The sequence below is a fragment of the Urocampus carinirostris genome, chromosome 8 (assembly GCF_059441175.1).
Source record: "Urocampus carinirostris isolate Australia breed hairy pipefish chromosome 8, RoL_Ucar_1.0, whole genome shotgun sequence".
Lineage (NCBI taxonomy): Eukaryota > Metazoa > Chordata > Actinopteri > Syngnathiformes > Syngnathidae > Urocampus > Urocampus carinirostris.
The window spans coordinates 11,646,613-11,674,078 of NC_142356.1; the positions used below are offsets into that span (position 1 = coordinate 11,646,613).

The window sequence follows — 27,466 nt, forward strand, 5'->3', positions numbered from 1 at the left end:
TAATGTGAGCAAGATTAGCTAGTGCTGATAATTATAGCGATAAGCAGGCACATGCAAAGGCAAATTAGAGCAAGGCTAAATGTAGCCCATGGGTTGTAATTCTATCGTCTGCAGTGGAAGTCTGTGAACTCATTTTTTACTCACGTAGGTGAATCACAATTCCACATTTTTTTTCTCTGTAGTGGACTGACCATAAAGCTTATCCATATTATTAAGAACAATTCCACTTGCAACTTTGTGAGAACACTTTAGGGAGTGTTTAATGCGAGTTATTGGGTTTAATTGGTTTTATAATTAAAAGTCGAATTTGAATTGTCTTTATTGTCCTTGATAACAATGTAGTGAAGATTGACTTAAAAGAGAAAATACAATGAAAATAATGTCAGAATAAATTGGCAAACCTATTTACAAGGTAGTCTTTTGAACCCAAATTTCAAATGCATTTTTAAATAAAATCATTTTAAAAGAACAGCTCTGATTACTTATATTACCAGGCCAAATTAGCCATGGTGCACCTTTTGTCATGATTACCAATGTGAATCCCCTGGGCCCGCTCATCAGGCGCCAATCGCTGCGGGTTCTGATTGGCTCCTTGTCCTTATTTTAACCCAATCCTGTCAATCCCCGGTTGTCAGTCCGTCTGCAAACCTCTGTTTATGCAAGGCAAACATTTTTCGACCCTGACTCCCGCCTGTCCTGTTTTTGCTCCCGTTTGTTTCCGGGCACAGCCTGTTTTGATCCCGACCATGTCTGCTCTCCCGTCCCGGCTTATGACCCATTTTTGATCCCAACCACGTCTACTCCCCCGTCCCGGCTATCGACCTGTTTTTCCGTCCCTGAAACCGCCATCGCCCGCTACGGAAGACCCACTTCCGTATTCGGATCACAATCCGATTGCGAGAGCGACTTGCGCTGCCCTTCCTCTCTCTAGCTCAATAAACTTGTAAGAAACGTTACGCGATTGGGTCTATCCTTTGTTCTGGATGTGACACCTTTTGAATATTTTCGATCCATCTGAAACTCCATAAGTTGGATTTTCTCATGGTTTCACACCATATTATTGCCTGCACTTGTTTCCCTATATATAAGAATCACCTTGTTAGACTACCGTGCCAAAGTGACACCTTTTAAAAATGTCTGGCAGTGAAACTGCATAGGAAGCGTTTCTTCATGGTTTCACACTATATTCAGGCTTTGCTGACGAAAACTCAGCAACCAAGGACCCCCGTAATCCTAAAAGTAAAAATGAAATGAACTTTTATGATTTTAGCAGTTTTAAGGATTTGTTTTTCTCTTTTACCCAGATTTCTTAGCCAGCCTCTTTCCTTGTCTCACATGTTCCTAGTCAAGGCTAGCCTCCCGACTAATATGAATTGTGTACAGTAATCCCTCGGTTATCGCGGTTAATGGGGACCAAGACCACCCGCGAAAACTGAAAATCAGCAAAGTAGCGGCGCCCCTTCAAAATTGCTTAAAAAAACGTATACAGGTATACAGTATACCCCCCTGTATACAGTACACCATATAGAATACGGGTAGAGAGAGAGAGAGTGAAATTCATGTTATAACAAAAAAAAAACTGTAAAATATGTTGTATGTACACGGAATAGGAGTGCGGCGAAACCACTACGAAACCATTCAGTATGATTGTACAGCTCTCAACCACATGCAGCCATGGCAGTTTATTTCGCTTGTTAACACTACCGGCTACATATTGAAAATAAAAACAGTGAAAATGTGATATTAGATGAGTGTTTGCGAAGCGTTTTGGGAAACAACCGTTAAAAAAATGGTCTGTGTTCATTTTAATGAAAGTGAAAGAGCTACCTTCTGACAATAACAACATACTTTAGCTAGCGGCATCGAACGGCTTTTACGACAAATACACGAAACCACACACAATTAGCCGTGTTTAGGTAGTACAAACAACCGCTCGCTTTTAGTATAATAAAGTCAAACTTGAGATGAAATGTGACAGAAGAGAATATACTTACGTCGCGTCGCCGAGTTCCTCCATGATAAACTGAGTGCCACATAAGAAGGGGGTGAGGTGGGAGGAGTTAAAGGAGGGGGGGGGGTGAGCGAAGCGGTAACTCACCATGACTAAGCATTGTGTCAGGGCCTCCCCCTCCCCTTCACAATAAGAGTGTCCACACCGTGTCCTCAGTTGACATAAGCTCGCGCTCAATGGGTCAAGTCAATAAATGGTTTTATTGAGAAGTTAATGTATTTTTTTAGACCCGCGAAGCTCTGAACCCGCAAAAGTGGAAGCGCGAACTAGCGAGGTTCCACTGTATTCCCACTCCATGTCGAGGACCGGCTCCCAACAGCAGGAGCGGGGAACACTGCTCAATTTGTATTCTATCGCCAGTGTTACACTCGTTTTGCAGATTCATTTTCATTTTCTGCCATTTATTTTAGTTTGTATCTCAATTGCAGCTAAAGTCGTACATGAACCCATTTCAGGAGCAATATGTAACTCTTACAAACATCCTTGCTCAGTTTGTTACAATTGATTTGATCCAATCCAATGGACCTCAGCGCTTTGCAGTCGTCTGATGGCGCACAGAAGCAGGAGCCTGGTTGAAAACCGCGGGTGTTTTCCTGGTGTCAAAGCGGGCAGTTGGTTGACCTGGTGCTTTTCCACTCAGGGATTGACAGCTTGGAGCCAATGGTACTGGAGCAATATGTGGCTGTGGCCAACTACGAGAGGCAAGAGAACTCTGAGATCAACCTCAAGGCTGGAGAGACCGTGGATGTGATTGAGAAGAGCGAAAGTGGTGAGTGTAACAATTTTTCTCCGTTTTTCCATTTTTTGCTGGCTTGTTTGTGTCATTTTGTTGTATATAGCGGGAAAATTCGGACTATATGTCGCAACTTTTGTCACAATCTTTCAACCCTGCACCTTATGCCACATGTGTCAAACTCCCGGCCGGCGGGCCACGTCCGGGTCGTCGTGTAATCATATCCGGCCCGCAAGACCATTTTACATTATTGTTATTAATGGCCCGTCAATATGAACAACGCCGTCTCATCCCTGGACATCATATTCTGACGTTTTAGTCACTGTACCTATTCCTTCATATATGACGTATACTATACTACCGTAAATTCTGGACTGTAAGCCGCTACTTTTTTCCCAAACTTTCAACCCTGCGGCTTATTCAGTGATGCGGCCAATTTATGTAATATTTCTAACAGCCGCCAGCGGCGCTCAAATTCAAGGCACATGACGCAGCTTACAAGCTAAATGCAATCGAGCAGTCCGATAAAGAAGGAAACAGAGCTACTCCACGCAAACTTTACCTTGCGAGCGTGTTGCTAGCGTGTTTATGAATAAGGGAGCGTGGAACGTCGTCTATATGATAAAGTCTCTTGTCCATACTGGGGAAGACGACTTTGATGATGTCGGTTATAAGGAGGAAGATGGATGGTTTACCGTGGTTTCTGCAAGTATGGTGTGTTTTTTTTAACAGACTGGTTCACTGTGCTGCGAGCGTGTTGCTAGTAGCGCTTTGCTACCCTTCACAGGCACGGTTTGGGATGAAAGTTATCATATTATTAAAGCTTTGAAAACTCTCGGTGTACCGTCTTTCTTTGTAAATATGTGTAACCATGTATAATATGTATTTGCAACTGTATATTTTTGTAATGTATTTATTTGTATTTATTTTGGACACTTATTCTGGTAAGTCTTGCACTGACCAATTAAAAAGAAGGGGCGTAACAGACGCGGTGGATGACGGGAAGTGGGGACCGGTAAAGGTGAGTGTTTGTGGACACGGCAGACAATAGTGGATATATATTTTTCCCACCCTTACCTTTCGAAATATACTCTTTTTTTTCCATGGATTACTTTTAACAGGACCCGGACTCTGCAGGCCTGCAACCAATGTTGACTACTGGTATAATTTTCCGCAATTTTGCCGGCTGTGGTTTTTGAACTGCGTACTTTGTGTTCAGTTAAAATTGCGGGACTCAAAGTAGGCTTTGGGTTAATTTTGTGATTATGTTATATGCTTTAATGTGGGCGCATGCGGCTTATATGCAGGTGCGGCTTGTGTAAGTACAAAAGCGGCTATCCTCTTAAAATGTGGGGGGTGCGGCTTATAATCAGGTGCTCTATAGTCCGGACTTTACAGTATATACCAGGGGTCGGGAACCAGATATGGCTCTTTCTATGAGTACCTATGGCTCAGAGACAAACTTAATTGCATGCAAATTTTCTCCATCTCGTTCAAAACTTGAGCCATCGATCCTGTTCAGATACACGCAAAGCCAAACCAAATAGGGCACGTTTTCACTACAATTTACAGTCAAGGTGTCACACAAAAAAAATTCGTTTTGGCTGTACAACGCTATATAATCCTTTGTAGAAAAGCTCACTAGATAATCTGTGTTCAGTGTTCAGATACTTTTTGATGAATCCACGGAACGAATTGTAAATACGCCAACACACCGGAAGAGAATTTAAAGTTATTTGATTGGGTGAGTGGGAGGGATGGGTGGAGCTATGCAAAAAGTGCAAGCACTCCCTCCCATCTCTCGCCCTACTCCGTCTGCGCCAAAGGTAAGCACATCAGGCTCCCTGTTCTCAGAATGTTGTGACGTTTTTACAAATAATTTTTAATTTTCTCATTTTGACAGGAGATATATTAAGGAGAGCAAAATCTTTTGGGATATTTAAGTTTTTTTAAATATATACATTGACATAGGAGCAAATAAATTTGAATGTTATTTTACTGTTAAGTTGTTTAAGTTAAGTTCTAAGTCGTATAATTTAACAAGATATTTTTATTTACAGCAAAATAATAAATACTGTATAAGCGATTTAAGGTTTAAATTTAATATTCTTGTCTGTTTTTATTCATATTTATGTTCCAAAAACATTCAGTTTAAGTGTGTTCAATAAATGTTTATCCTGGTTGGCCCGCGACCTTAAGTGTGTTTTGAATTTTGGCCCTTTGTGCAATTGAGTTTGACATCCCTGCCTTATGCCATGAAGGGACTAATTCATGCATTTTATTTAACGGCCGCCAGGGGCGCTACAAGTAAGAGTGAGACACGTGGAATATATGTAATTTTAGTGTTATTTCAAGCTTTGTGCATGAATAATACTAGCATAAGCTGACGCTCATCATGAAGAAAGTGTCAATGGAAAAGGGAGGGATAACCGCCATATTTGGAATAATACAAGTCTTTTTATTTGTAAATGGAAATAATGTGGTGCAATGAACGAATTACAAGAAGCAACGTCCGATGTAGCAGACATTTCTTGAGGGGATTTCTATATAACTGTCAGCGTTATCGTGTGTTTTGGAATAAAGATTTTACACGGTTGGATTCTATGAATTGTCCTTGATGTAAAAAAAGATAGAGATATATAGATATATAGATGGATGGATGGATGGATCGATACTTTATTCATCCCTGTAGGGAATTTCATACTCCCAGCAGTACCCTTTTGTTGAAAAATAAAATCATAAAATAAAGATATAGAATACAAAAATACCCAATATAACGTTTTCCTATAGCGCAGGCCCGTCCAAAGTCCGTCTCGGGGGCCATTTACGGCCCGTGGTCAAATTTTTATTGGCCCTCGGCCTCTGTCATAAAATTAAAAATATGTGGCTCGCCAGTAATGTTGAAAGCACTATAAAATCATTTGGCCATCTTGCCTTTGGCTTTCTGTGAGAATATAAGCCCACCCCATTTACAACATGTGGAAATAAAAAAGAAAACTGAGAGAAAATTCGGGTTGTTTTTTTCACCCAAATCCGAAACAAATCCTAATTTGCCAAGAGACTGTTTTAAAAAAAAAGTAATTTCAAAAGGCACTGCCAGCCCAAACGTGCTACAAAAACCTAATTGTAAACAAATACTGTGAAAAGGGGAAGCAAATGGAAGCTGTTTTAATGGCACTGCTGCGCTTTTTTATGGGACCCTGCGAGTCAAATGAAAATGGTACAAAGGAGAGCTGCGAGGCCGTGCCGTTGAACGCCAAGCACTGAAAACTATTCACTGAGGATGAATTTATTAAAAACTGTTCAAAAAATGCAAGGCTGGATAGTCGGCTCTCATACATTTTCACTTTACCAAATCTGGCCCGCTTTCTAGAAAGTTTGGACACCCTTGCTATAGCGTATTTAAATAGTGTTACGGAAAATAGCCATTTTCGCGAACATTCAAAGAAGTTGAAGATTGCAGGGGACTCAATAGTCATCATATCTTGATTCCCGAGAGTTTAAGATTTCCAATGATATGTTTCATGACGTATTTCAGTGACTGGTGAAATCGTACAGACACAGATTTGTTTATGAAAAGTCCGGCGGCCCACCGGCGGGCTGTCGGAACATTGAGGGGTTCATATACTGTATATTATTAAAACACTTTCTGTTTACCATTTTTCTTTGTAAATATCCAATGTTTCAATGTGGGCTCTAGTCAGGTGCGGCCTATGTATGTACAGTATGGTTTTTTTTTTTCCTTTAGAAATGTACTGGGTGCGGCTTATAATCAGGTGCGCTCTAGTCCGAATTTTACGGTACTAGCGAAGGGCAAAATATTGTCAAAAAGTCAAGTGTTCTGGGATTCTTGTAAAGCAGTGTTCTCGTTTGCCCGCGCCCCTGCGTCCTAGACGCATTATTTTTGCTGGGGACGCATCGTGTCAAATCAACGTGCGTCCCCGGGACGCAACTTTTTGACACGAAATTGTCATTATTTTTTAACAAAGATTTACCGCACTCCAAACTTTTAGTCAGGCAGATCCGCCATTGTTGTTTTGGTCTCGCGGTTCGAGTTTTCGTCTGCGCGCCGATCTCCAGTTCGAGTTGTGTAGTGAAAGTCCGTCTCTTTTTAGAGAACCGGCTTTTTCGGCTCAACTCATTAAAGACTCTCAAACGGCTCACTTGCTTTGATGCATTATATTACGAATGACTATGTTGTGTAAAGAAGTTAAGACAAAAAGGAAGTCTAAAAGGAGAAAATGAAAAAAGACATGTTTGTGGTGATCCCTTTAAATGAGTATATTACCAACAATAATTTCATGCAGAAAATGAATTCATAATTTGAATAAGAAAATGTATTATTCTACTCCATTATATTTGCATGTATTTTTTCCTTCTACAGTGAACGTCCAAGCGACTTCATTTTTGAAGTTTTTTTTATAATAAACCTCATTCATGTCGAGCAACTCGGTGTCTCACAACAAAATGTTCATTAACAATATATATGATATAAGGAAACACATGTACAATATAACATGTTAAACTACTATGTTTTTTGTATTTTGTAAGGGCATGGAGCACACTAAATTTTGGGGACCCATGGATCTCTGTTAGGACCCATAGATTTTTGAGCAGTTTTGTTCTTAAATTTGAGCATACTGCTTTCAATCGGGTGCACACGGCAGATTTTTAATGAAAAATTCAAGCACTCATTTCTTAACTAAGCATAAAGAGTAAGAACGTTTACATGCGGAGAATAGCCCAAATAGGATGATAATACATAGACACAATTATTCATTATGATTTATGATTATTTTTATCTATTGTTTTGTTCTTTACACATCTTTTAAGGTTGGTGGTTTGTCAGCACAGCGGAGGAGCAGGGTTGGGTGCCCGCCACATACCTGGACTCCCAAAGTGGTACCAGAGACGATTTGGATTTAAACACCTCAAGGACAGGAGAAGGTAAGTGCAAAGAAAGAAATCAACATTCTGATCTTTTTTGGAGCAACAAGCAACATCGTTTTACAATTTCACAAATCAACTTCTCCCTGAGAGTTAGATGAGAATGCACAGCAAGAAATTCTTAATGTGCAATCACAGCCACACTTCCAGCTGCACATTTGGAACTTTGCACATTCCAGCGGTTGCCCCATAGTGAAATGGCCCCAGGCCAAAATGCTTTGCACAGTTTTTGGCACTTAATGCTTTTCAATTCCCAGGAGGAAGCGAGTCTTGCATAAGCCTCATAACATTTTTCTTTTTAATGTTTGTCTCAATGCCGGGAGAGAGCGTTTTATGACCGGGCCATATGCTTTCTTCTTAATGTGAAATGTATAAAAGCATTTTGCCAATAATTATGTCAGGTTCTGGACGGTTGCCATGGTGCCCAGCTGGCACCGCCCCCTTGACACCGCCCCTTGACACCGCCCCTTGACACCGGCTGACTCGCATTTTCTGACTTATTGATACCTGTTTATACTTTTTGTGCCTGTTGGACTATGTTGCACTTCGGTGCAACATTCTGAGAGATTCCTGCAAGTTCTGATTAATTCTGGAAATGCCTAGTTTGTAGTTTTGCCTGTGTTTGAAATTTACATAGCGCTTTTTCAGTCAATGACTTCCCAATGCGCTTTACAATGTGCTCCACATTTCCCAATAGCGGCCGTGCAGCCATGTAAGACGCTAACCTGCTTATTGGGGGTATTAGGGGTTCAGTGTCTTACCCAAGGACACTTCGACATGTAACACAGACGAGACGGGATTCGAACTGGGATCCCTTGATCCCAAGACGAGCGCTCTACCTCCTGAGCTACTGCCGCCCCGTTTTGTTTTTTTGGTCCGGTCCGTTTGTGTTTTGGACAACTTTTCTTTCTCAATTAAAATGTGAGGACGTCTACACAAATGAGTTCCTACTTCCTGCTTCCCGACCCGTTTCATGACAAACTATGTACAAACACCCAAGTAAGGACACCTGTACTTCAATTCAGCAAGAGCTTCTAATGTAACTGATGGAATTTTTTTCAAGAATCCTTTACAACTATTTAACGGGTATATTCTCCCCCCAAAAATTAAGTACTTGCGATACTTGTAATCAAATTACTTTATTTTCCTCGTCATTTTTGCTGGGTGCCGTTGGTGCTTGCACCATAAAGTCACTGCAGTGCTGGAAAACATATTATTTCTCTCTTAATGATTGTTTTTCTACTGTTTCTGCTATCGCTCCATGGTTGCGGGCAAACTGCTAAACCACACAACTGCAAATGTTACTTAGATAGCTAACAGCTTGGTGTTGTACTTTTTTGTAGTAACTAATAATGATTAATCATCCGTCATACACTAAGAGAAACAAAACAAAAAAAATTGTATTGTATTTATTTATACAGTCAGTATAAACCATAAACATGATACATACAAGAAATCACTTGACACGCAAACTCTCTGCTATAATAGATTTAAAAGAATAGAGTAAAAAAGATATTGCCGTGTATAATACAAGGTAATTATATACAGGGTTGGGTAGGGTTACTTTAACTTGATTACTTTCAATTACTTTTGGATTACTCCAATATTAAATATGCTAATAAAAGACAAAATACACTAAATATGAATAAAATTACTAAATTTTGTGCAGGCTTGGGGAGTAACGGAATACATGGAATGGCAAAAATGATGCTGGCAAGCTGTTTGGATTTATTTTCATTTTGTTTCTGTCGATTTTATGTTAGTTTTGCCGGAGATCAAAGAGATCAAAGCCAGGAGAGAAAGCTTAACACATGTTGTGAGTCATCATTTTATTCATATTTAGTTTCTTTTGTCTTTTATTAGCATATTTGGTATTGGAGTCATCCAAAAGTAATTGAAAGGAATACAGTTAAAGTAACCCTACCCAACCCTGTATATATTCTACCGTGTATTCTAAAACGTAAAACATTTGCGATACGTCTTTTTTGCAAAAGCAGCAACTCTATACATCCATTACTTTAGACTGTAGTTTTAATTTGTCCCTGTTTTGAGTATACTGAACATTTGCATTGCATAACCAGATTTGATCGGGAACTTTGTGACCGCCGATATTACTCAATATAAATGCTAACTCCATTTTTCTTTTGCAAACCTCATTACTATATTTGAAGTTTTACTAACAGCTCCTTTTGCTTGTTTTCCCCTTACCTCACTCCCTTTTTGTTGCTCATCATCCCTATCCCTATCATCAGTGACTAAAAGACGCAAGGCCCATCTGAAGAGACTTGATCGTCGATGGACACTTGGCGGTATAGTCAACCGTCAGCAAAGCAGAGGTGATTTTTTTTTTTTTGACAAGTCCAAATTTTAACTAACTTCACATTTTCCACACGGTTACGGTCATCATCTTGATATACTATGTTGTTACTCGTCAATAGCTGAAGCCTCCTAACAATCGAACCTTTATTTAAGTATAATAATCAATGGGAATGTTTTTGATGCTGCTTTTTTAAAACCCAAGCTAACACAATTCTGCGCTGACAGTCATTACCCAGCATTTTAAAATATGATTAAATCTGTCAAAATAAATGATAATTAGATAGATATAGATAGCTAGATACTTTATTCATCACCGGAGGTAAATTCACACTCCCAGCTGTATCATTTTGTTGTTTATTAACAGATTAACAGGATGGCCTCGGGGTGCTGTGTTGTAGTTTATATATACATATATATATATATATATATATATATATATATATATATATCCATATCCCCCTAGTGGGAGGTGGCTAGAGTAATTTCTGACTCTTTCTGGGAGAGGAGGGGATTCCCAGCCCGCTCGCTCAACCCAACTGATGTGTTGGGAGTCATTAGGTGACCAAACCCCCCAATTCCTACCCCTAATGCAGAGCGCCAAGCAGGAAGGCAATGAGTACCAATGTTGTAAGTCTTAGGTATGACTCGGTCGAGGCTTGAACCACAACCTCCCAGTCTCGGGGCGGGCGCCCTTACCCCCAAGGCCACCGAGCTGGTAGCAGCAGCATATTGGATGATGTCACACGCTAGGCCAAAAGTTTGATTTCCCTGCAGCAGATGGAAATTTTTGTGCCCAGGGTTTTTCGTCCCGTTTGACAACTAGACTTTGGATTACTTTCTATCCTATTACTTTATGGGTTTTAACGCTCAAAAATGCGTTTATTCGAGGAATCAACTCTTGCCCTGAAGAATTCTCGTGCCGGCGTGATGAGGGGGCCCTATCTTGGATGCAGAGCCGGAGCTAAGGTGAAGGCTAAGCGCTAGCGGCGTTATAAGCCTCCGGTACTGTCCGTAATCATGAAACGTGGCTCACGTCTAGCATCCCGGACGCTAACGGTGAGCTACCCGGCTACCCAGCTTCAGCGCTGTTAGGGCAGACAGAGACACAAACGCCTGCGGGAAGCGGAGAGGAGGTGGATGGTTCCAAGAGCTCGCTGTGTAACATATATGTCAAAGTAAGCGCCGGTGTGCCACAAGAAAGTTTTATACGGCCTAATCTGTGAACTGTTGTTGGGACTCAACCCTATATATTGTGGACCAAACCATGCAATACCTTGTTGCTTAAGCCATTGAGATACCACAATTGGGATGATAGAGAGGTGGGCTGGAATTGTTTACGGATGAAACAGATCAAAAATGTCGCTCAGCAATACCGACTATGAAAACACAGATGAGGAAGAGCACCCCTGGCCTTATACGTTCCCCTTTAAAAGGGTTCCAAACACCAGGTACAATATGCAATATCCTTTTTGTCCGAGTTCATAGGTTAGCTAGGTTCATAGTTCTGCTGGCAGAGCCCGTTAAGAGTATTGGAGCTTTAAATGTGCTGCTTGGTGCTACATGTGCTTACTTAATTTATACGATCCATCCATCCATTATCTGCACCACTTATCCTCAGTCGGGTCACAGGGGTGCTGTCTTCGGGCAGTGGGCAGGGGACACCCTGAACTGGTTGCCAGCCAGTCGCAGGGCACAAAGGGACAGACAACACTCGCTCATTCGCACCAAGGGACAATTTGGACCGGCCAATTAACCTGACATGCATGTTTTTGGTAATGTGGGAGGAAACCGGAGTGCCTGGAGGAATCCCACGCAAGCACAGGGGAGAACATGCAAACTCCACACAGGAAGGCCGGTAGCTGGATTTAAACCCATGACCTCAGAACTGTACCGCACACGCGCTAACCACTGCGCCGCCGTGCTGCCCTCATTTATACCATTTTTATTTCATTGTTTATTAAAGCACTTGAATTTACGTCTATTATTTTAATCTCTTTTCAAATTAAATATTTTTTTTGTTTATTGGATGGACTTTGATAATTTGATGATCTGATTGTTTTGAAAAAATCAGTTAGTCAGTACTTGAGTATTTTTTTACTTTTATTTAAGTCAGTATTTTGATGACTACGTTTACTTCTACTTGAGTAATTTTATTCAGAAGTCATAGTACTTTTACTTGAGTAAAATTTGATAAACCTCTGATACAGAAAATATGAGCATAACTAGCTCGTGAGACCACTGTTCCCAACCCCTGATCTAAGTGGTAAAATATTTTTTTCTTTTGTGTTTTTCTGGATCCAAACAGGTTAAGAAAGTAAATGACTCCTCCATTAAAATAGCCAATAAAATCATTATGATATCAAATATAATATCACGTTCTCCTTTTCTTCCCTGCTTTTTTGCCTTCAGAAGAGAAATATGTCACCATCCAGCCATATACCAGTCAAGGGAAGGATGAAGTCAGCTTTGAGAAAGGAGTGACGGTGGAAGTTATCCAAAAGAACCTTGAAGGCTGGTGGTACATCAGGTTAGTATTGCCTTCCAATCAGTGTTCCCTCTAAGCTGCGCGCGTGCGCAATTGCGCACTGCTCGCACATTCTCAGCGCACAAGAAAATCTAGCCAGCGCACAAAAATGAGGGCTCAAAATTGCTAATTAAGAAGCGACTTAAGTCAAAGTTACAGTGCATGAGGGTAAAAATACACGGGTTCCCCTGACGTTGTGTCCTAAATGCATTATGTTGAAGTCGAGTCGAGGTAGAACGAAGTTGAGTAAAGTTAGTAGAGTTTGTCGAGAACCGGCTTCTTCGGCTCGGCTCACTAAAAGGAACCGGCTCTTTCGGGTCCTAAACGGCTCTTCAGTTTGTTTTTGCTTCTTTAATCCCAACATGACCAAATGTTATGTAAAGTTATGCACAAAATGACTTAAAAGAAGGGGGGAATAGAACAAAAAATAAAAAAATACCAAAAAGAAAAAGTAGTGAAAAGCTGAGGAAAAAAAAACAAAAGGAAGGGAAAAAAGAAGGAAACATTTTGAAAAAAGCCAGAAAGAAAGAAATATCAAGTGAATCTTGTTGCCAACATTGTACTTCCACTAAAAAATGTGATTAAGTACAGTTCTGTATCTTACAACCGACTAAAATGTTAATATTATGCGACAAAATATATCAGGAAATCAAAAGAAATGGATATCTTGTGAAAGAATTGTAAGAACAAACGACGTTTGTAGGCCGTACAACCTTTGCAATAGTACATGAGTCAATTCATTCAAAAGAGAAAAATCATTTTGCATTGCCGGAAATTTGATGTCAAGTTTTGGACATGTTTGATAATTAATTATCTCGCCACACTTTGGGATTATGGTTGCTCACTGTTGTTTCAAGCGTTGCTCACCGACTTTGTGTGAATGCTCAGACCCGTGGAAAATTACAGGGAACATTGGTTCCAATACAACTGCAATACAATGTTAGTTTTTGCGTAATGTGCTGGAGGTAAGCAGGGATTTGGGCCACTACTTGTCCTCAAACAGCTTCTTCTCATCTCTTAGTGCAATGTTTAGAGGGCGCTCAGAAACGTCCTCAGTATTTCCGAGTCAAGGGTCTGTCAGCTGTCGGCATTGTAGTGTGTGGCAGGCCGACATAGAAATCTCACATCTGTAGAGGGCTGCTGTCAACATGCTAAATATCAAAATTCCAAACTCATGGTTGCAGAAAAACCAGAGCTTATTTAAAGAAAATGAAGTACATTTTTTGTAATTGTGCTAGATAGCTTTTATTGCTGTAAATGATTGGTATTTGTCTGTTTAGCGGTGCAACGCCATCTTGTGGCATTTCGAGGTGTTTCAGAATGCAGAAATCAGAGCCAACAAGCTTTTCTGGTCATACCTGAATTTAAAGGGACAGTTTGTATCATTTAGTGCCTAGTGGTGGTAAAAAAAAAACCCAGTCGTTAAAAATAACCAATATGGATTTAAATAAAGAGAAAAAAATACATGGACTATCTATTAAACATGAATTTCTAAAATACTTGGTGGTCGAGAAATAAGTATTTATTTTACCCCCCCCCCCCCAAAAAAAAGGAACCATCGGGCAGTGGGCAGGGGACACCCTGAACTGGTTGCCAGCCAATCGCAGGGCACACAGGGACAGACAACTCGCTCGCTCATTCACACCTAGGGACAATTTGGACCGGCCAATCCACCTGAAATGCATGTCTTTGGAATGTGGGAGGAAACCGGAGTGCGCGGAGGAGACCCACGCAAGCACGGGGAGAACATACAAACTCCGCACAGGATTCAGATTCAGATTTACTTTATTGTCATTCGTATACACGTATATACAAAACGAAATGTCGATACATCTGACCCGCACAGTTTTTTTGAACGTCAGCCGGGATAGATAAGATTAACCATGTCTTCGTCAGAATTTTAGCGCAGCAGTTCGTCATCTCGCAGTTTGATGCCACTTCCAGTTGTTAAATGGTCCAGTTTATTGTCCAGAGAGCGAACGTTGGAGAATGGATGGGAGAGGCGTTTTGCAGGGTTTAGCCTTTAGCCTAGCTGTTAGCCCGGCCCGACAACCTCGCTTCCTCGTCCGGCGCTGTCTTGCCACTCTGCTTCGCTGCTTTGTAGGTTGCTGGGTCTTGTTGACATAGCAGTCCGTGGCTAATAAACACTCCCCAGTGGTCGTAGCACCGAGCGCTTGATGTCTGGATGATTGCATATCCAGCAAAAAAACTGCAATCGTATCTTAATCTGCAGTTCCAGCCGACTTTGTGCGCCGTCAAAACTGAGTCGAAGACTGGGTCTTATGGCCGACGTGTAAAAAACTGTTGCGAGCCGATGCAGCCGCAGCCGAACAGGGGCACCGCCAAGTCCGGTAGCTGGATTTGAACACACACAGGAGGTTCCCAAGACCTTAGAACTGTGCCGCCGTGCTGCCCTGTGTATATATATATATATATATATATATATTAACCGTAAATTCCGAACTATAGAGCGCACCTGATTATAAGACGCACCCACCACATTTTAAGAGGAAAACCGATTTTGTACATACACAAGCCGCACCTGTATATAAGTCGCATGCGCCCACATTTAAACATGTAACACAAACACAAAATTAACCCAAACCCGACTTCAAGTCCTGCGATTGAAACTAAATGTCCTTCATTAAAGTCCACAGTCCAAAAATCACAGCCGGGAAATGATACCGGTAATTAAGGTTTGATGCAGACCTGCAGAGTCCGGGTCCCGTTTAAAGTAATCCAAGGAAAAAAGTGTATATTTCCAAAGGTAAGGGCGGGAAAAATATATCAGATGAACACATTCACTCACGCAACTCCTTTTTCTTTCACCAACTTTTTACCCCCTCTTCTTTCCTTGTCTGTCCCTCACCTTTAGCCGTCCCCACTAAAACTCTGCACCCCGCGTTTGTTCCTTTTTCATTCACCCGTGCAAAACATATCAGAATAAGTGTCTAAAATTTCTCAAAATATATATGTGGCCTTTTTGCTCCTTCTTTTTCTTCTCTTTCCCTCAGATATTTAGGGAAAGAAGGATGGGCCCCCGCCTCCTACTTAAAAAAGCTAAAAGACGACTTCTCCCCTCGCAAGAAGACGCTGTCCGGCCCCGTGGAGATAATAGGCAACATCATGGAGATCAGCAGTCTTCTCCAAAAGAAATCTGTCAGCGAAAAGGACATCCACGCAGACGGCGAGGGCGAGGGCGGCGCCACGCCGGAGCGCCACATCTCCAAGTGCGAAATCAGTTTGCCCATGCCCTTCAGCTCCGAGATAAATGCCGAGACGGGCAGGAGGTTGAGCGCCGGTCGTGATACCAACAGTCCGTGTCTGGGAATCGCGGCAGCGAGCTCCGCCCGCATCGAAGCCAAAGCCCGAGGCGAGGCAGGGTCCCCCGCTGTCGCCAGAGTGGCACCACACAGGGTTGAAATCGGTAAGTTTTTTTTTTTTACCTTAGTCACCCCCCCTAAAAAAATCCTAATACTGAATCCTTACTCACTGATACCAAACAATCATTGCTGCACAATGGAAAAAAATACCGTTTATCTGTTGCAGTTGCTATCCACTAACTACAAACTGGGTTTCGTACGGGTGCCAGGGTTGGGTAGGGTTACTTTAACTGGATTACTTTCAATTACTTTTGGATTACTCCAATACCAAATATGCTAATAAAAGACAAAATAAACTGAATATGAATAAACATACAAAATTTTGTGCAGGCTTGGAATACATGGAACGGCAAAAATGATGTTGGCAAGTTGTTTGGATTTATTTTCATTTTGTTTCTGTCGCATTTTATGTTTTTCCGTACAGATTTTCTTGTATGTCGTACACGTCTTAAAATGCATAATAAACGTAATTTGTACGGCAAAAACGTACAGGTTGACGGGTATGAACTTCTCCGCCGTTTTTGTGTGCCGGAATTATTGCCGTTGTTATCACTTTCGACTTATTACTGACACTGAAGAAATTACCAATTTTGTTGATTTTCACCTAATGCTAACTGTTTTTTCGGAGGCATACTTAACCTCCGCTCGACGACAAGCACCACAACAATGACGTAATCTCGAAGCAACGGGATCTCGTTGGCCGAGATCGGCGTGCAGACGAAAACTCGAACCGCGAGACCAAAACAACATCTGCCGGATCTGCCTGACGAAAAGTTCGGAGTGCAGTAAATCTTTGTTAAAAAAAGTAATCGGCTAATAATGACAATTTTGGGGCAAAAAAGTTGCATCCCAGGGACGCACGTTGATTTGACACTATGCGTCCCCGGCAAAATTGATGCGTCTAGGACGCGGGCAAACGAGAACACTGTATTAAATGTGTATTAGTGCATTTATTATGTATTAATTATGGACATTTTTTGTGGGCCATTTACTCAATCTGATACATTGGCAATGCATTAGGAAAATATTTCATTATTTTCATTTCTCTCATACCTATTCTTCAATATCCATACAGTGACCTGCAAAAGTATTTGCCTTGGAACTCTTTGACATATTGCCATATTTCAGACTTCAGCCTATATATAAAAAAACCTCAAAATACACACAATCATGAAAAGAAACCATATTCATTAAACATTTTATAGTATGCCAAAAATTATAAAAAAAATAGTAGGCGTTGCAGAAACTTGTTTTGCTGCAATCACAGTAACAAGTCTTTTTGGGTAAGTTTTGCACAAACCATGCTGGACAGCCGGCCCTCAGGAACCAGGTTACCTACTTCTGGTCAACACCATCAAAACCTAATCAGAATCTGACTTGGAGGTGTAGTCGAGATTTCAATCCTACTCACCCACAATTTTTTAATGTCATTATCATTTGCTTTTTTAGCTTAGTGAATGTTATTAAGTAATTTGTAAAACGATTTACTGTTTTTTTAAATTTATCTGTCTTTTTAGGTTCTCCCAATCTCAGACAAAAACCTCCACCGAGAAGAGGGACCAATTTGGTAAGACTTTTCACAAAATGGCTTTTTGTTTGTTCTATTTACGGATCAAGTTCTAAAGTGTACTGCTTTGCACAGTGAAACTATCATAAAAAACGTATTATTATCACCTTTTCGTTTTACACACTAATATCTTTTTTTTCACTATTAATTTTATTTGAACCTTCCCAGCATTATATTCTTTTGCAACAACTGGAATTACTTAATCCATTTACAAAATGTAAAAAATGAAATATAAATGGCTCCTGCCACATTTGTGATATCCTCTATAATCTGAATAATGACCCTTTGCTGCAATTGTCTTTTGGATCTTATAAATTCTCAATGACACCATAACTAAACAATCTCTTCATTTCCGAGAATGAAATTGGATTGTTTTAAATGTTATTCATTCTGTCTTCTAGGGGTTGCATTTACCTAAGCCACCAGAGCCCCCTGCTGTGGAAGCAGAGTATTACACCATTGCAGATTTCCAGTCGTCCATTTCTGATGGCATTAGCTTCCGAGGGGGTCAAAAGGCTGACGTGAGGGCCCTAAAACACATTATTTATTATCATTGATACTGTATTGTGTACTATGCAATAGGAAACAGGATAACGGAAATGTAATTATGCTGTTTTAAAGAGTATCTCCTTTCTTATGTAGGTGATAGAGAAGAACCCCGGAGGTTGGTGGTATGTGCAAATTGGAGAGAAGGAGGGATGGGCTCCATGTTCCTACATTGACAAACGCAAGAAACCCAACCTCAGCCGGCGAACCAGTACCTTGACCAGGCCTAAAGTCCCACCCCCAGCTCCACCTGTGAAAAAGCAGGATTCAGACGAGGGTCCTCCTTCCACAACATCCACTCCCAAAGTAACCAATCCAGTCAAAAGATATGTGTACGAGGAGCCAGAATATGATATTCCTGCAGTTGGTTGTGAAGGAGAATTGGAAACGGATTCTCTCAAACAAGAATGTTCCGTGGAAGTAAAAGTCAGCACTGTCGTTGGCAACAAGTGTCGCAGTTCCCCACCTTCCAGTAAAGCTTCCACTCCTGTGTGCAAAAAATCTCCGGTTTTCGCCCATCGAAGAGCATCATTTAGGTCTGTTAAAGAAGTTGTGAGCGAGGAATGTATCTATGAAAATGACGGCTTCCGGCCTACTGTTTTGACCGAAGGAAAAAAATCCGACGTGTCTAGCAACCCCAATTCTCCAAAGACCTACCATTCGTCCACAGTTCCGCGTAAACCCTCTGGAACTTCACCGCTCCCTGGTCACACTGCAACAAAAAACACCCCAGAGATGAATAGAAGAAGCCAGACTCTCGGAAGACATGTAGACGTTCATTTTCGGTCCCAGGAGAGTAGTCCACAGTCCTCATCAGACGAATTGAGTCGAGGTTCTAAAAAATGCACAAGCCTAAGCCAGGATGTGGAGCAGAGGATTGGTCAAAGCCCTTCAACCAGACCGAAACCTTCTGTCAGACCGAAACCACTCCTGACTAAATCCGAGCCTCAGAATCCTGACAGAATGGACATCTGTTCCCTGAGACGACAGCTGAGACCCACAAGTCACGTACGACATGTACCCAAGCAGTCTCGAGGGGATGACTCTGAAACCACCTCTCTAATGTCATCCCAGGATTCCGTGTGTTCCCACAGTGCATCCGATCTTTCATCTGTTTACTCTAAAAATAGCTACGGAGAGTCTGACGTAGAGGGTCCCTGTCTGTACCGCTCTGTAAATGCCTACAAGAAAATCCAAGAGTCTGAAATCAGCTTTCCCGCTGGGGTGGAGGTTGAAGTTCTGGAGAAGCAAGAGAGTGGCTGGTGGTATGTGCGTTGGTGTTCCGAAGAGGGTTGGGCCCCATCGTACTTTTTGGAACCCGTCAAGGTAGCGGGTGATACCCTGAGGCGAGAGTCAGAGGGACATGTGAGTGGCAGTAGTAAATCAAACAGTCTAGAGAAAAACCAGAAGCATGTTATGGCTCTAAACAGCGTCAACATTCAGGGACTGACCCAGCAGCATCCAGTTCTAAGAAGGAACACACCACCGGTTCCTTCCAAACCCCCTGGTGGCTTTTCCAAACCCTCTGGGATGGTTAACGGAAGTGTTCGGATGAGGAACGGGGTACGCCAGGTGGCAGTGAGACCTCAGTCTGTATTTGTAACATCAACACAGCCGGCGAAGGACACGCATTACATGACGGGATCTCTGAGACGAAACGAGTCACTCGGAAGGAGCGATCACTACGGCTCAGGTTCCGCCACACTCGGCGTCCACCGAAATGCCTCCTTCAGCACAGTGCGGCCTCACGTGGTTGTTGAAAGTCAGACCAGACCCGCCGAGCGTTCCAGCCTCAGTTCCTCGAGCGGTTTCAACTCGAGTAACGTCCAAGATCCCCTTGGTAGGTTTAGCCAGCGCAATGGTATGCCTGTATCCACTGTGCGTCCTAAACCCGTAGAGAAGAGCCAGCTGATCAAAAATAACCTCGGTAGGGACGTTTACGTATCCATTGCCGATTACCGCGGAGATGAAGAGACGATGGGCTTCACAGAGGGGACTTGTCTAGAGGTTTTGGAGAGGAACCCCAACGGTTGGTGGTACTGCCAGGTGCAGGACAGCCTGCTTCAACGTAAAGGCTGGGTCCCTTCCAACTACCTAGAGCGCAAGAAATAAAACCGCCTCAGTTCTTTTCAGTCATCAATGTCATTTTTGATGTCCCTGACTAAGTGGATGATGTAATCCTGGAAGAATGTTAACCACAACCTCCCTCAAGCAATATGTCCTTAAGAAGATCCGCTTAGAAAGAAAAAACTGCCTTTCGAGACGATGAATCCTGGGTCGTCGGGAGTGTTTTACCTGGGAGGGAGAGTAAAGGACTGGCCATATTCAACAAGGACCACCTAAAAATGGTACGGAAATCGGTTTTCTACATTTGTACCACAGAATGTGCCTTTCGTAGTTCACAGAAACTGATGTACTAAACAGTGGGTGGGAAACTTACACCTAACAAATCATGAAACGTGCCATTCATCTTGAAACACCGCCACCTGGTGGTCCTGGGTTCTAGGTCAAACTACAGTGGAACCTCGGTTTTCGAACGCCTCTCAGTTGGAATAAATCGGAGTCCGACCAAAAATTTCGAGAAATTCTTGCTTCGCTGTTCGGTCAAAAAATCGGAGTTTGAACGCCGGTAATGCCTGAGTGCGTACGCTAGCGTGTAGATCGCTCTTTTCGTGACCAACTGTTATCGCGTGCGGACGTGCTTCGTTTTGCTTTCGCTTTTAATATAGGTGTACGACGTGCTTTAGCCCCTAATTATGCCTCCGAAGAAAGTCAGCAAAGTTGCTACAGGTGAAAAAAGAAAAAGTAGTGCGTACAACTATTGCTGATCTTGCCTGCGCCTTCTGCTGACCACCACAAAGTCCTAATTCCTATTCATAATTCTTTTCTTTATCCTTTATTTTTTATTTTTACACGTTCATGTTAGCGTAATCTTTTGTACGGAAGATTACGATAACGCGAACGTACGATTAGCCTGGGTTAGCTTTATGTTTACGTTAAACATTCAAGGTAAACATTCAAGGTAAACATTCAGGGTGTTGGAACGGAGCCCAACATTCAGGGTGTTGGAACGGAGCCCCCTTTCCAATGAACCGCTCACCACTTGGTGTGGAGACCCGGGTGCTAAATGACTTGTAAACGACCTGATTTTTTTATTTTTACACGTTCATGTTAGCGTAATCTTTCGTACGGAAGATTACGATAACGCGAACGTACGATTAGCCTGGGTTAGCTTTATGTTTACGTTAAACATTCAAGGTAAACATTCAGGGTGTTGGAACGGATTAAAACGATTTACATTATTTTTAATGGGAAAAATGATTTCGGTGATCGAACAAATCGGTTTTCGAACAGGGTTCTGGAGCAGATTATGGTCGAGAACCGAGGTTCCACTGTACTATATGAGAGCCACAGAGCCAATTTAAGACATACACGTTTGACTGCTTGTGAGGTTTATCATTTGAAGCAAAGAAAAATCAATGATTTTTCGTTCTTTTAATCTTTTATGTCCCGGTTTGATAAACCCCGAGACGATTATTTCTGCTTTCTTGTTACATCGTTTGTCTGCCGAAAGCTTATGTAAAGATAAGAGCTCTTTTATTGATCTCCAACTTGAATTGTGAAATATTTGTGTGTTCAATGTCAACAATCAGTTGGATTTTGATATAAACGTTTTTTGGGCCAATTGAAAACCGAAATCATTGAATACTTCAGAATATATGAGTTGTAAATCATCTATCATCTCAAAACACATAGATACCTAAAACTATGGGGTCTCAAGTTGGGCCTGGGGACCAATTGTGACTCTCAGGATAATCATTTGAAGCCCGCTTTGTAAGTTAAAGGGACAGTGTGTATGATTTCTATGTTGCTCTATTCTGTCAAATCACTAGTAAGAATCAAAACTACGTCTATTAAATGTTTAGCAGAATTTTGGGGGGGCAAAAACCTGATTTTGCACCACCTCACCAGCTCCGGCGGCCCCCAAGTTCATTGATTTAGAGACCCCTGACGTAAAGGGACAGTGTGTATTATTTGACCACTAGATGTCGCTGTAGGTGTAGTGAAACAGAAAATGACTTCTAATAAAGCACAAGTGTCAAAAAATTTACTTATTTTTTTGCCCAGCCTTTTTGACGTTTTTGTGCGTTTGTAGCAGCAAGATGGCTGACAATTATGTCAGCTCCCTCTAGGTGACGCTCATGCTATTAGAAATAAATGCAACATTTTCGACCTGTAAATATCTTTAAAAGAATGCTCTTTTATTTGAAAGTGCACATGTTTTTGCTTATTATCTGAACTAATATGATTTTTTCTATGATAATTGAATTTTTACCACTAGGAGGCGCTAAATAATACACACCGTCCCTTCAAACTTTTTTTTTGAGGGTCCTTATCCAGAAAAAATGACTCTTATCTCCTCAATAAGGACTGGTTTGTTTAACCATGGCTCATTAAAATACAGCCCTTCAAAATAAATATTTAACATATATAATCGTCGATGGCACTGAATAAAAACTGGATTTCCAGGATATATATCAGGGGTGGGCAAACTATGCCCTGCGGGCCGCATGCAGGCCATCAGGCCCGGCAAACTACAATGTACGATTAAAAAACGGGTTGTTTTGGTGCCATTCTTGTCCCGAATGTCCACAGTATTGAAATAGCTGGGTACATTTTTCTTTACTTGCTATTTTTTATTGTATATTTATTTTATTTATCAAGGTATTTAGCAAATGTAATGAAAATAAAACGGCAACAATTTTTGGAGCTAGTTGTACAGACGCTCCCCTACTTACGAACGAGATAGGTTCAGGACGATTGTTTGTATGTTGAATTTGTTCGTAAGTTGCCTCAGTACTACCGGTATATTTTGTATGTTTTAGGTTTATATAATTATGGGTAAGGCTTGTATAAGCAACCTGTATTAATTTTTACTACAAAATAAACATTTCATAAAATAATATGCTCTATAAAGATGGATAAAGTTAAGTTTAATTTACTTTTGGAAGATGGGCTTCAAGAGTTGGGCTAACTACTCCTCCGTGGTAGAAAGTGGGCAAGAAAAAAACGATCCAACCATTTTTTTCAACCGGATCAAGCTTTCATATTCCACTTTTATTTCAAAAGAAACCACTCGCCTCTTCTTTATATTCTATACCAACTATATTAAATGGATGCTCAAGATATTAAACAGTAAAACTGTCAAAGTTCTTAGCGCGCTGTAGATACAGTATAGAATGTTTACACACAAACTGGGAAGAGGAAGCCGGATTTCTTCTTTGGGGTGGGTGCTGGATGTCCTCTCACAGCGCCACACGCCGGTAGTGGCGGAAACAAGCACTACAGTAAATTCCTGTTTTTGGAAAAAAGTGCACACAATACAAAATCTAACTTACAGCAATGTCCGGATTCAACATCCCGAAATAAATACTCTTATCTACCGTTTTTCGTAAGTCGAATGGTCGTAAGTAGGGGAGCGTCTGTACTGCTTTTTTTAATGCAATTTATAACTTTGCTAACGTTGTTTCTTGAGACACAAAGAAAGAAATGAAATATTAGATTTACTGCGTGCTTGTTTATTTATAATTCCATATCATTGTTGCTACTTAAAAATAGACTTATCTCCATTTTTTTAACCTTTTTTTAAATTGTTTGAATTGTCAAAATTATTTTTAAAAATCCACAAAATAGGTAGGCCTACGTTATCTTTTTCTCCTCATTGCCAAAGTATGGGATTTAGGACTGTATCGATAGATACCAAGATAAAATCATTATTTGTTTTCTTCCCGACCCTTTTGCTACATTTTTAACTCAATTCATTCCGGGACTCAAAAATCGTTTGTCCACCCCTGTCTTAAGATGCTTTCAGTCCAAAATCTGAGCTATTTTCATCTTGTTAATAGTTCAAGTAATAAAAAGTTTTTTTTCTGACTGAAAAAAAGGAAAACCTGGAACAACTTGATCTCAAAGGTTTCATTTGTCAGAGATGGAAGTGAATACGAATCCGATGACTCACAAACAAGGAGCGCTTGAACATAAACACCTCAACTTGCCTCAAAGTGCTTTAATGCAGATTACTTTTATTTTAAAATCTGTCCCTTTTGAACAAGAATTCAGAATTTTACATTTGAATTTTCAAATGAATTTGAAAACAGTGCTGTGGGCCACACTTAAAAGATGGAATTGAATCTAGCGTTCTCCTTAAAGGGACAGTACGTATTATCCGAGCTCTAAATGTTGCCGTATTGGGTCGTGCCACCGAAAATGAACAAAACAAACTACTAAGACTCCAAATGACTAAAACCAGACAATTTTTCTTCTGTTTCTGCCTAGTCTTTCGGAAGGTTTTTGATTTTTCGGGTACCCGTAGCAGCAAGATAACAGACAACTAGGCGAGGCTCATGTGATGCAAAATGAACGCATTTAAAAATCTTCAGCTCTTTCTAAATCCATCCATCCATTATCTGCACCGCTTATCCTCAGTAGGGTCACGGGGGTGCTGGAGCCCATCCCAGCCATCCTCAGGCAGTGGGCAGGGGACACCCTGAACTGGTTACCAGCCAGTCGCAGGGCACATAGAGACAGACAGGTCACTCGCTCATTCACACCTAGGGACAATTTGGATCGGCCAATTAACCTGACATACATGTTTTTGGAATGTGGGAGGAAACCACGCAAGCATGGGGAGAACATGCAAACTCCACACAGGAGGTTCGATCTCATGACCTCAGAACTGTGCCGCACACGCGCGAACCACTGCTCCGCCATGCTGCTCTTATTTCTAAATCAATAGTGCTTTTTTTTCAAATAACTTTTTTTTTAAACCACTAGGATGCGCTAAATATTACACACTGTCCCATTTAAATATAGTTTTGCATCCTTTTTTTAAGAATCAAAATAAATGTTCCATAACATTTCCACATATGTTATTCATATCACAAAATACTACTACATGCATGTGGTACCGATTTCAAAAATGGCGAAGTAAATGCAGTTTTCTTACGATACATGTTGGAATTTTTCATGGCTGATGTTCAAGACTGTTGAAAAACATGGATGTAGTTAATATTATTTGTTTTCTGCTGGACAGTATTTGTTTATATTTGTATTTTATTTAAATGTGAATGCACATAAACAGTCATGAGGAATGAAGTGGCTCTGTTTTGTCAAATGGTACATTTAAGAAAACAAACATTTTATTGGGCATTCATGAATAATCTTTAGGTTCAGCTAACATTCGGCATATTTTTTTTTTATTGTATTTGCATATTTCTCCATTCTAAGCAATATTATAATTATTTTTGTGAAAATACATGTATTCGACATCCTTATTTCAAAGGGACACTGTGTTATAGTTGACCACTAGATGTCACTGTATTGTGTAGTGCAACTGAAACCAAGTGCTTAAAAAGCGCAAGGAAGAATACAAACTACTAAGATCAAAAGTGACCAACAGCACAATTTTTCCTATCTCCTTGACCAACCTTTAACACGCTTTTTGTTTTTTGGGGGTACCCATTAGCAGCAAGATGTCGGACAATTATGCCAGCTCCCTCTAGGACAGCTTCATGTTTTGTGAAATACATATAAATTGCAGGACATACGAGTAATTAGAAAAATGCAAATTTTATGTGATATGTTTGAAATGTAGTAGACACCCAAAATAAGGAGAGAAGACAGAAATGGATTTGAAGTTGCAAGGAGAACAGGGAGAGGAGTCTTCAGATAAAAAAGTTTAACCTGAGATAATTTTAAACTTTTCGTAGACACCCAAAATAAGAAGAGAAGACAGCAGATGATTTTGAACTTGCAAGGAGAACAGAGATATAAGCCTTTAGATTAAAAAGTCTAACCTGAGGTAAGTCTAAACTTTTGTAGACATCCGAAATAAGGAGAGAAGACAGCAGAGGATTTTGAACTTGCAAGGAGAACAGGGAGAGAAGCCTTCAGATGAAAAAGTCTAAGCTGAGATAAGTCTAAACTTTTGTAGACACCCAAAATAAGGAGAGAAGACAGCAGTGTATTTTGAACTAGCAAGGAGAACAGGGAGATATGCCTTCAGATTAAAACAATCTAACCTGAGATAAGTGTAAACTTTTGTGGATACCCAAAAGAAGGAGAGAAGATGGCAGTGGATTTTGACCTAGCAAGGAGAACAAGGAGAGCAACCTTCATATTAAAAAGTCTAACCTGAGATAAATGTAAACTTGTAAACACCCAAAATAAGGAGGGAAGACATCCATGTAATTTGACCTAGCAAGAAGAACAGGGAGAGAAACCTTCATATTAAAAAGTCTAACCTGAGATAAGTGTTTTTGTAGACACCCAAAAGAAGGAGAGAAGATGGCAGTGGATTTTGACCTAGCAAAGAGAACAGGGAGAGAGACCTTCATGTTAAAAATTCCAACCTGAGATAAATTTAAACTTTTGTAGACACCCAAAAGAAGGAGAAAAGACGGCAGTGGATTTTGACCTAGCAAGGAGACTAAGGAGAGAAACCTTCATGTTAAAAAGTCTAACCAGAGATAAATTTAAACTTTTGTAAACAACCGAAAGAAGGAGAGAAGACAGCGGTGGCTTTTGAACTTGCAAGGAGAACAGGGAGAGAAGCATTCAGATGAAAAAGTCTAACCTGGGATAAGTTTAAACTTTTGTAGACATCCAAAATAAGGAGAGAAGACAGCAGTGTATTTTGAACTAGCAAGGAGAACAGGGAAAGAAGCATTCAGATGAAAAAGTCTAACCTGAGATAAGTTTAAACTTTTGTAGACATCCAAAATAAGGAGAGAAGACATCCATGTATTTTGACCTAGCAAGGAGAACAGGGAGAGAAACCTTCATATTAAAAAGTCTAACCTGAGATAAGTGTTTTTGTAGACACCCAAAAGAAGGAGAGAAGATGGCAGTGGATTTTGACCTAGCAAAGAGAACAGGGAGAGAAACCTTCATGTTAAAAAGTCCAACCTGAGATACTTTTAAACTTTTGTAGACACCCAAAAGAAGGAGAGAAGACAGCAGTGGCTTTTGAACTTGCAAGGACAGAAAGAGAAGCCTTAGATAACAAAGTCCAATCTGTTCTAAAGGCCCTCTCCTGAGCTCTTTCTTTCTATACATATCCTAGGTTACAAAATCTTATCCACCCTAAAGGACGTGGCTATCAAAGAACAGCATTATGATTGGCCCATAGCGATGAATTTTGTTAACAGTGCATACTAGTAAAAACAACAAACAACCGTGTGCAATAATGGTTAAAATAACGAACTGGCTTCCTTTATTAAAGACCGTAAAAGTATCAGTAAGATAGTTTTTGTATTTGTGCTTATTATTAAAATCAATATTGTAAGTTTTTTTTGTACCACTAGCAGTTAAATAATACACATTATCCCTTTAATTTTTTTTGCAGTTATTTTTTATCACTTTAAGTCTCCGTAGT

At 40.7% G+C, this 27,466-nt stretch overlaps 1 protein-coding gene across 5 annotated transcripts in view; it reads left to right on the plus strand.

Moving 5' to 3' along the window:
• The window catches only part of sh3pxd2aa (SH3 and PX domains 2Aa), a 105,613-nt gene extending 78,999 nt beyond the window's left edge, over positions 1-26,614 (plus strand). For all 5 annotated transcript variants that reach the window (XM_088341613.1, XM_088341614.1, XM_088341615.1 and 2 more), the window contains 8 exons: positions 2,652-2,780; positions 7,578-7,691; positions 9,944-10,027; positions 12,420-12,537; positions 15,549-15,961; positions 17,435-17,484; positions 17,886-18,005; positions 18,127-26,614. In XM_088341613.1, coding sequence (XP_088197739.1) covers positions 2,652-2,780; positions 7,578-7,691; positions 9,944-10,027; positions 12,420-12,537; positions 15,549-15,961; positions 17,435-17,484; positions 17,886-18,005; positions 18,127-20,142 — 3,044 coding nt within the window. In that variant the 3' untranslated portion in view covers positions 20,143-26,614. The remainder of the gene's footprint in view (positions 1-2,651; positions 2,781-7,577; positions 7,692-9,943; positions 10,028-12,419; positions 12,538-15,548; positions 15,962-17,434; positions 17,485-17,885; positions 18,006-18,126) is intronic.
• Positions 26,615-27,466: the final 852 nt, after the last annotated feature.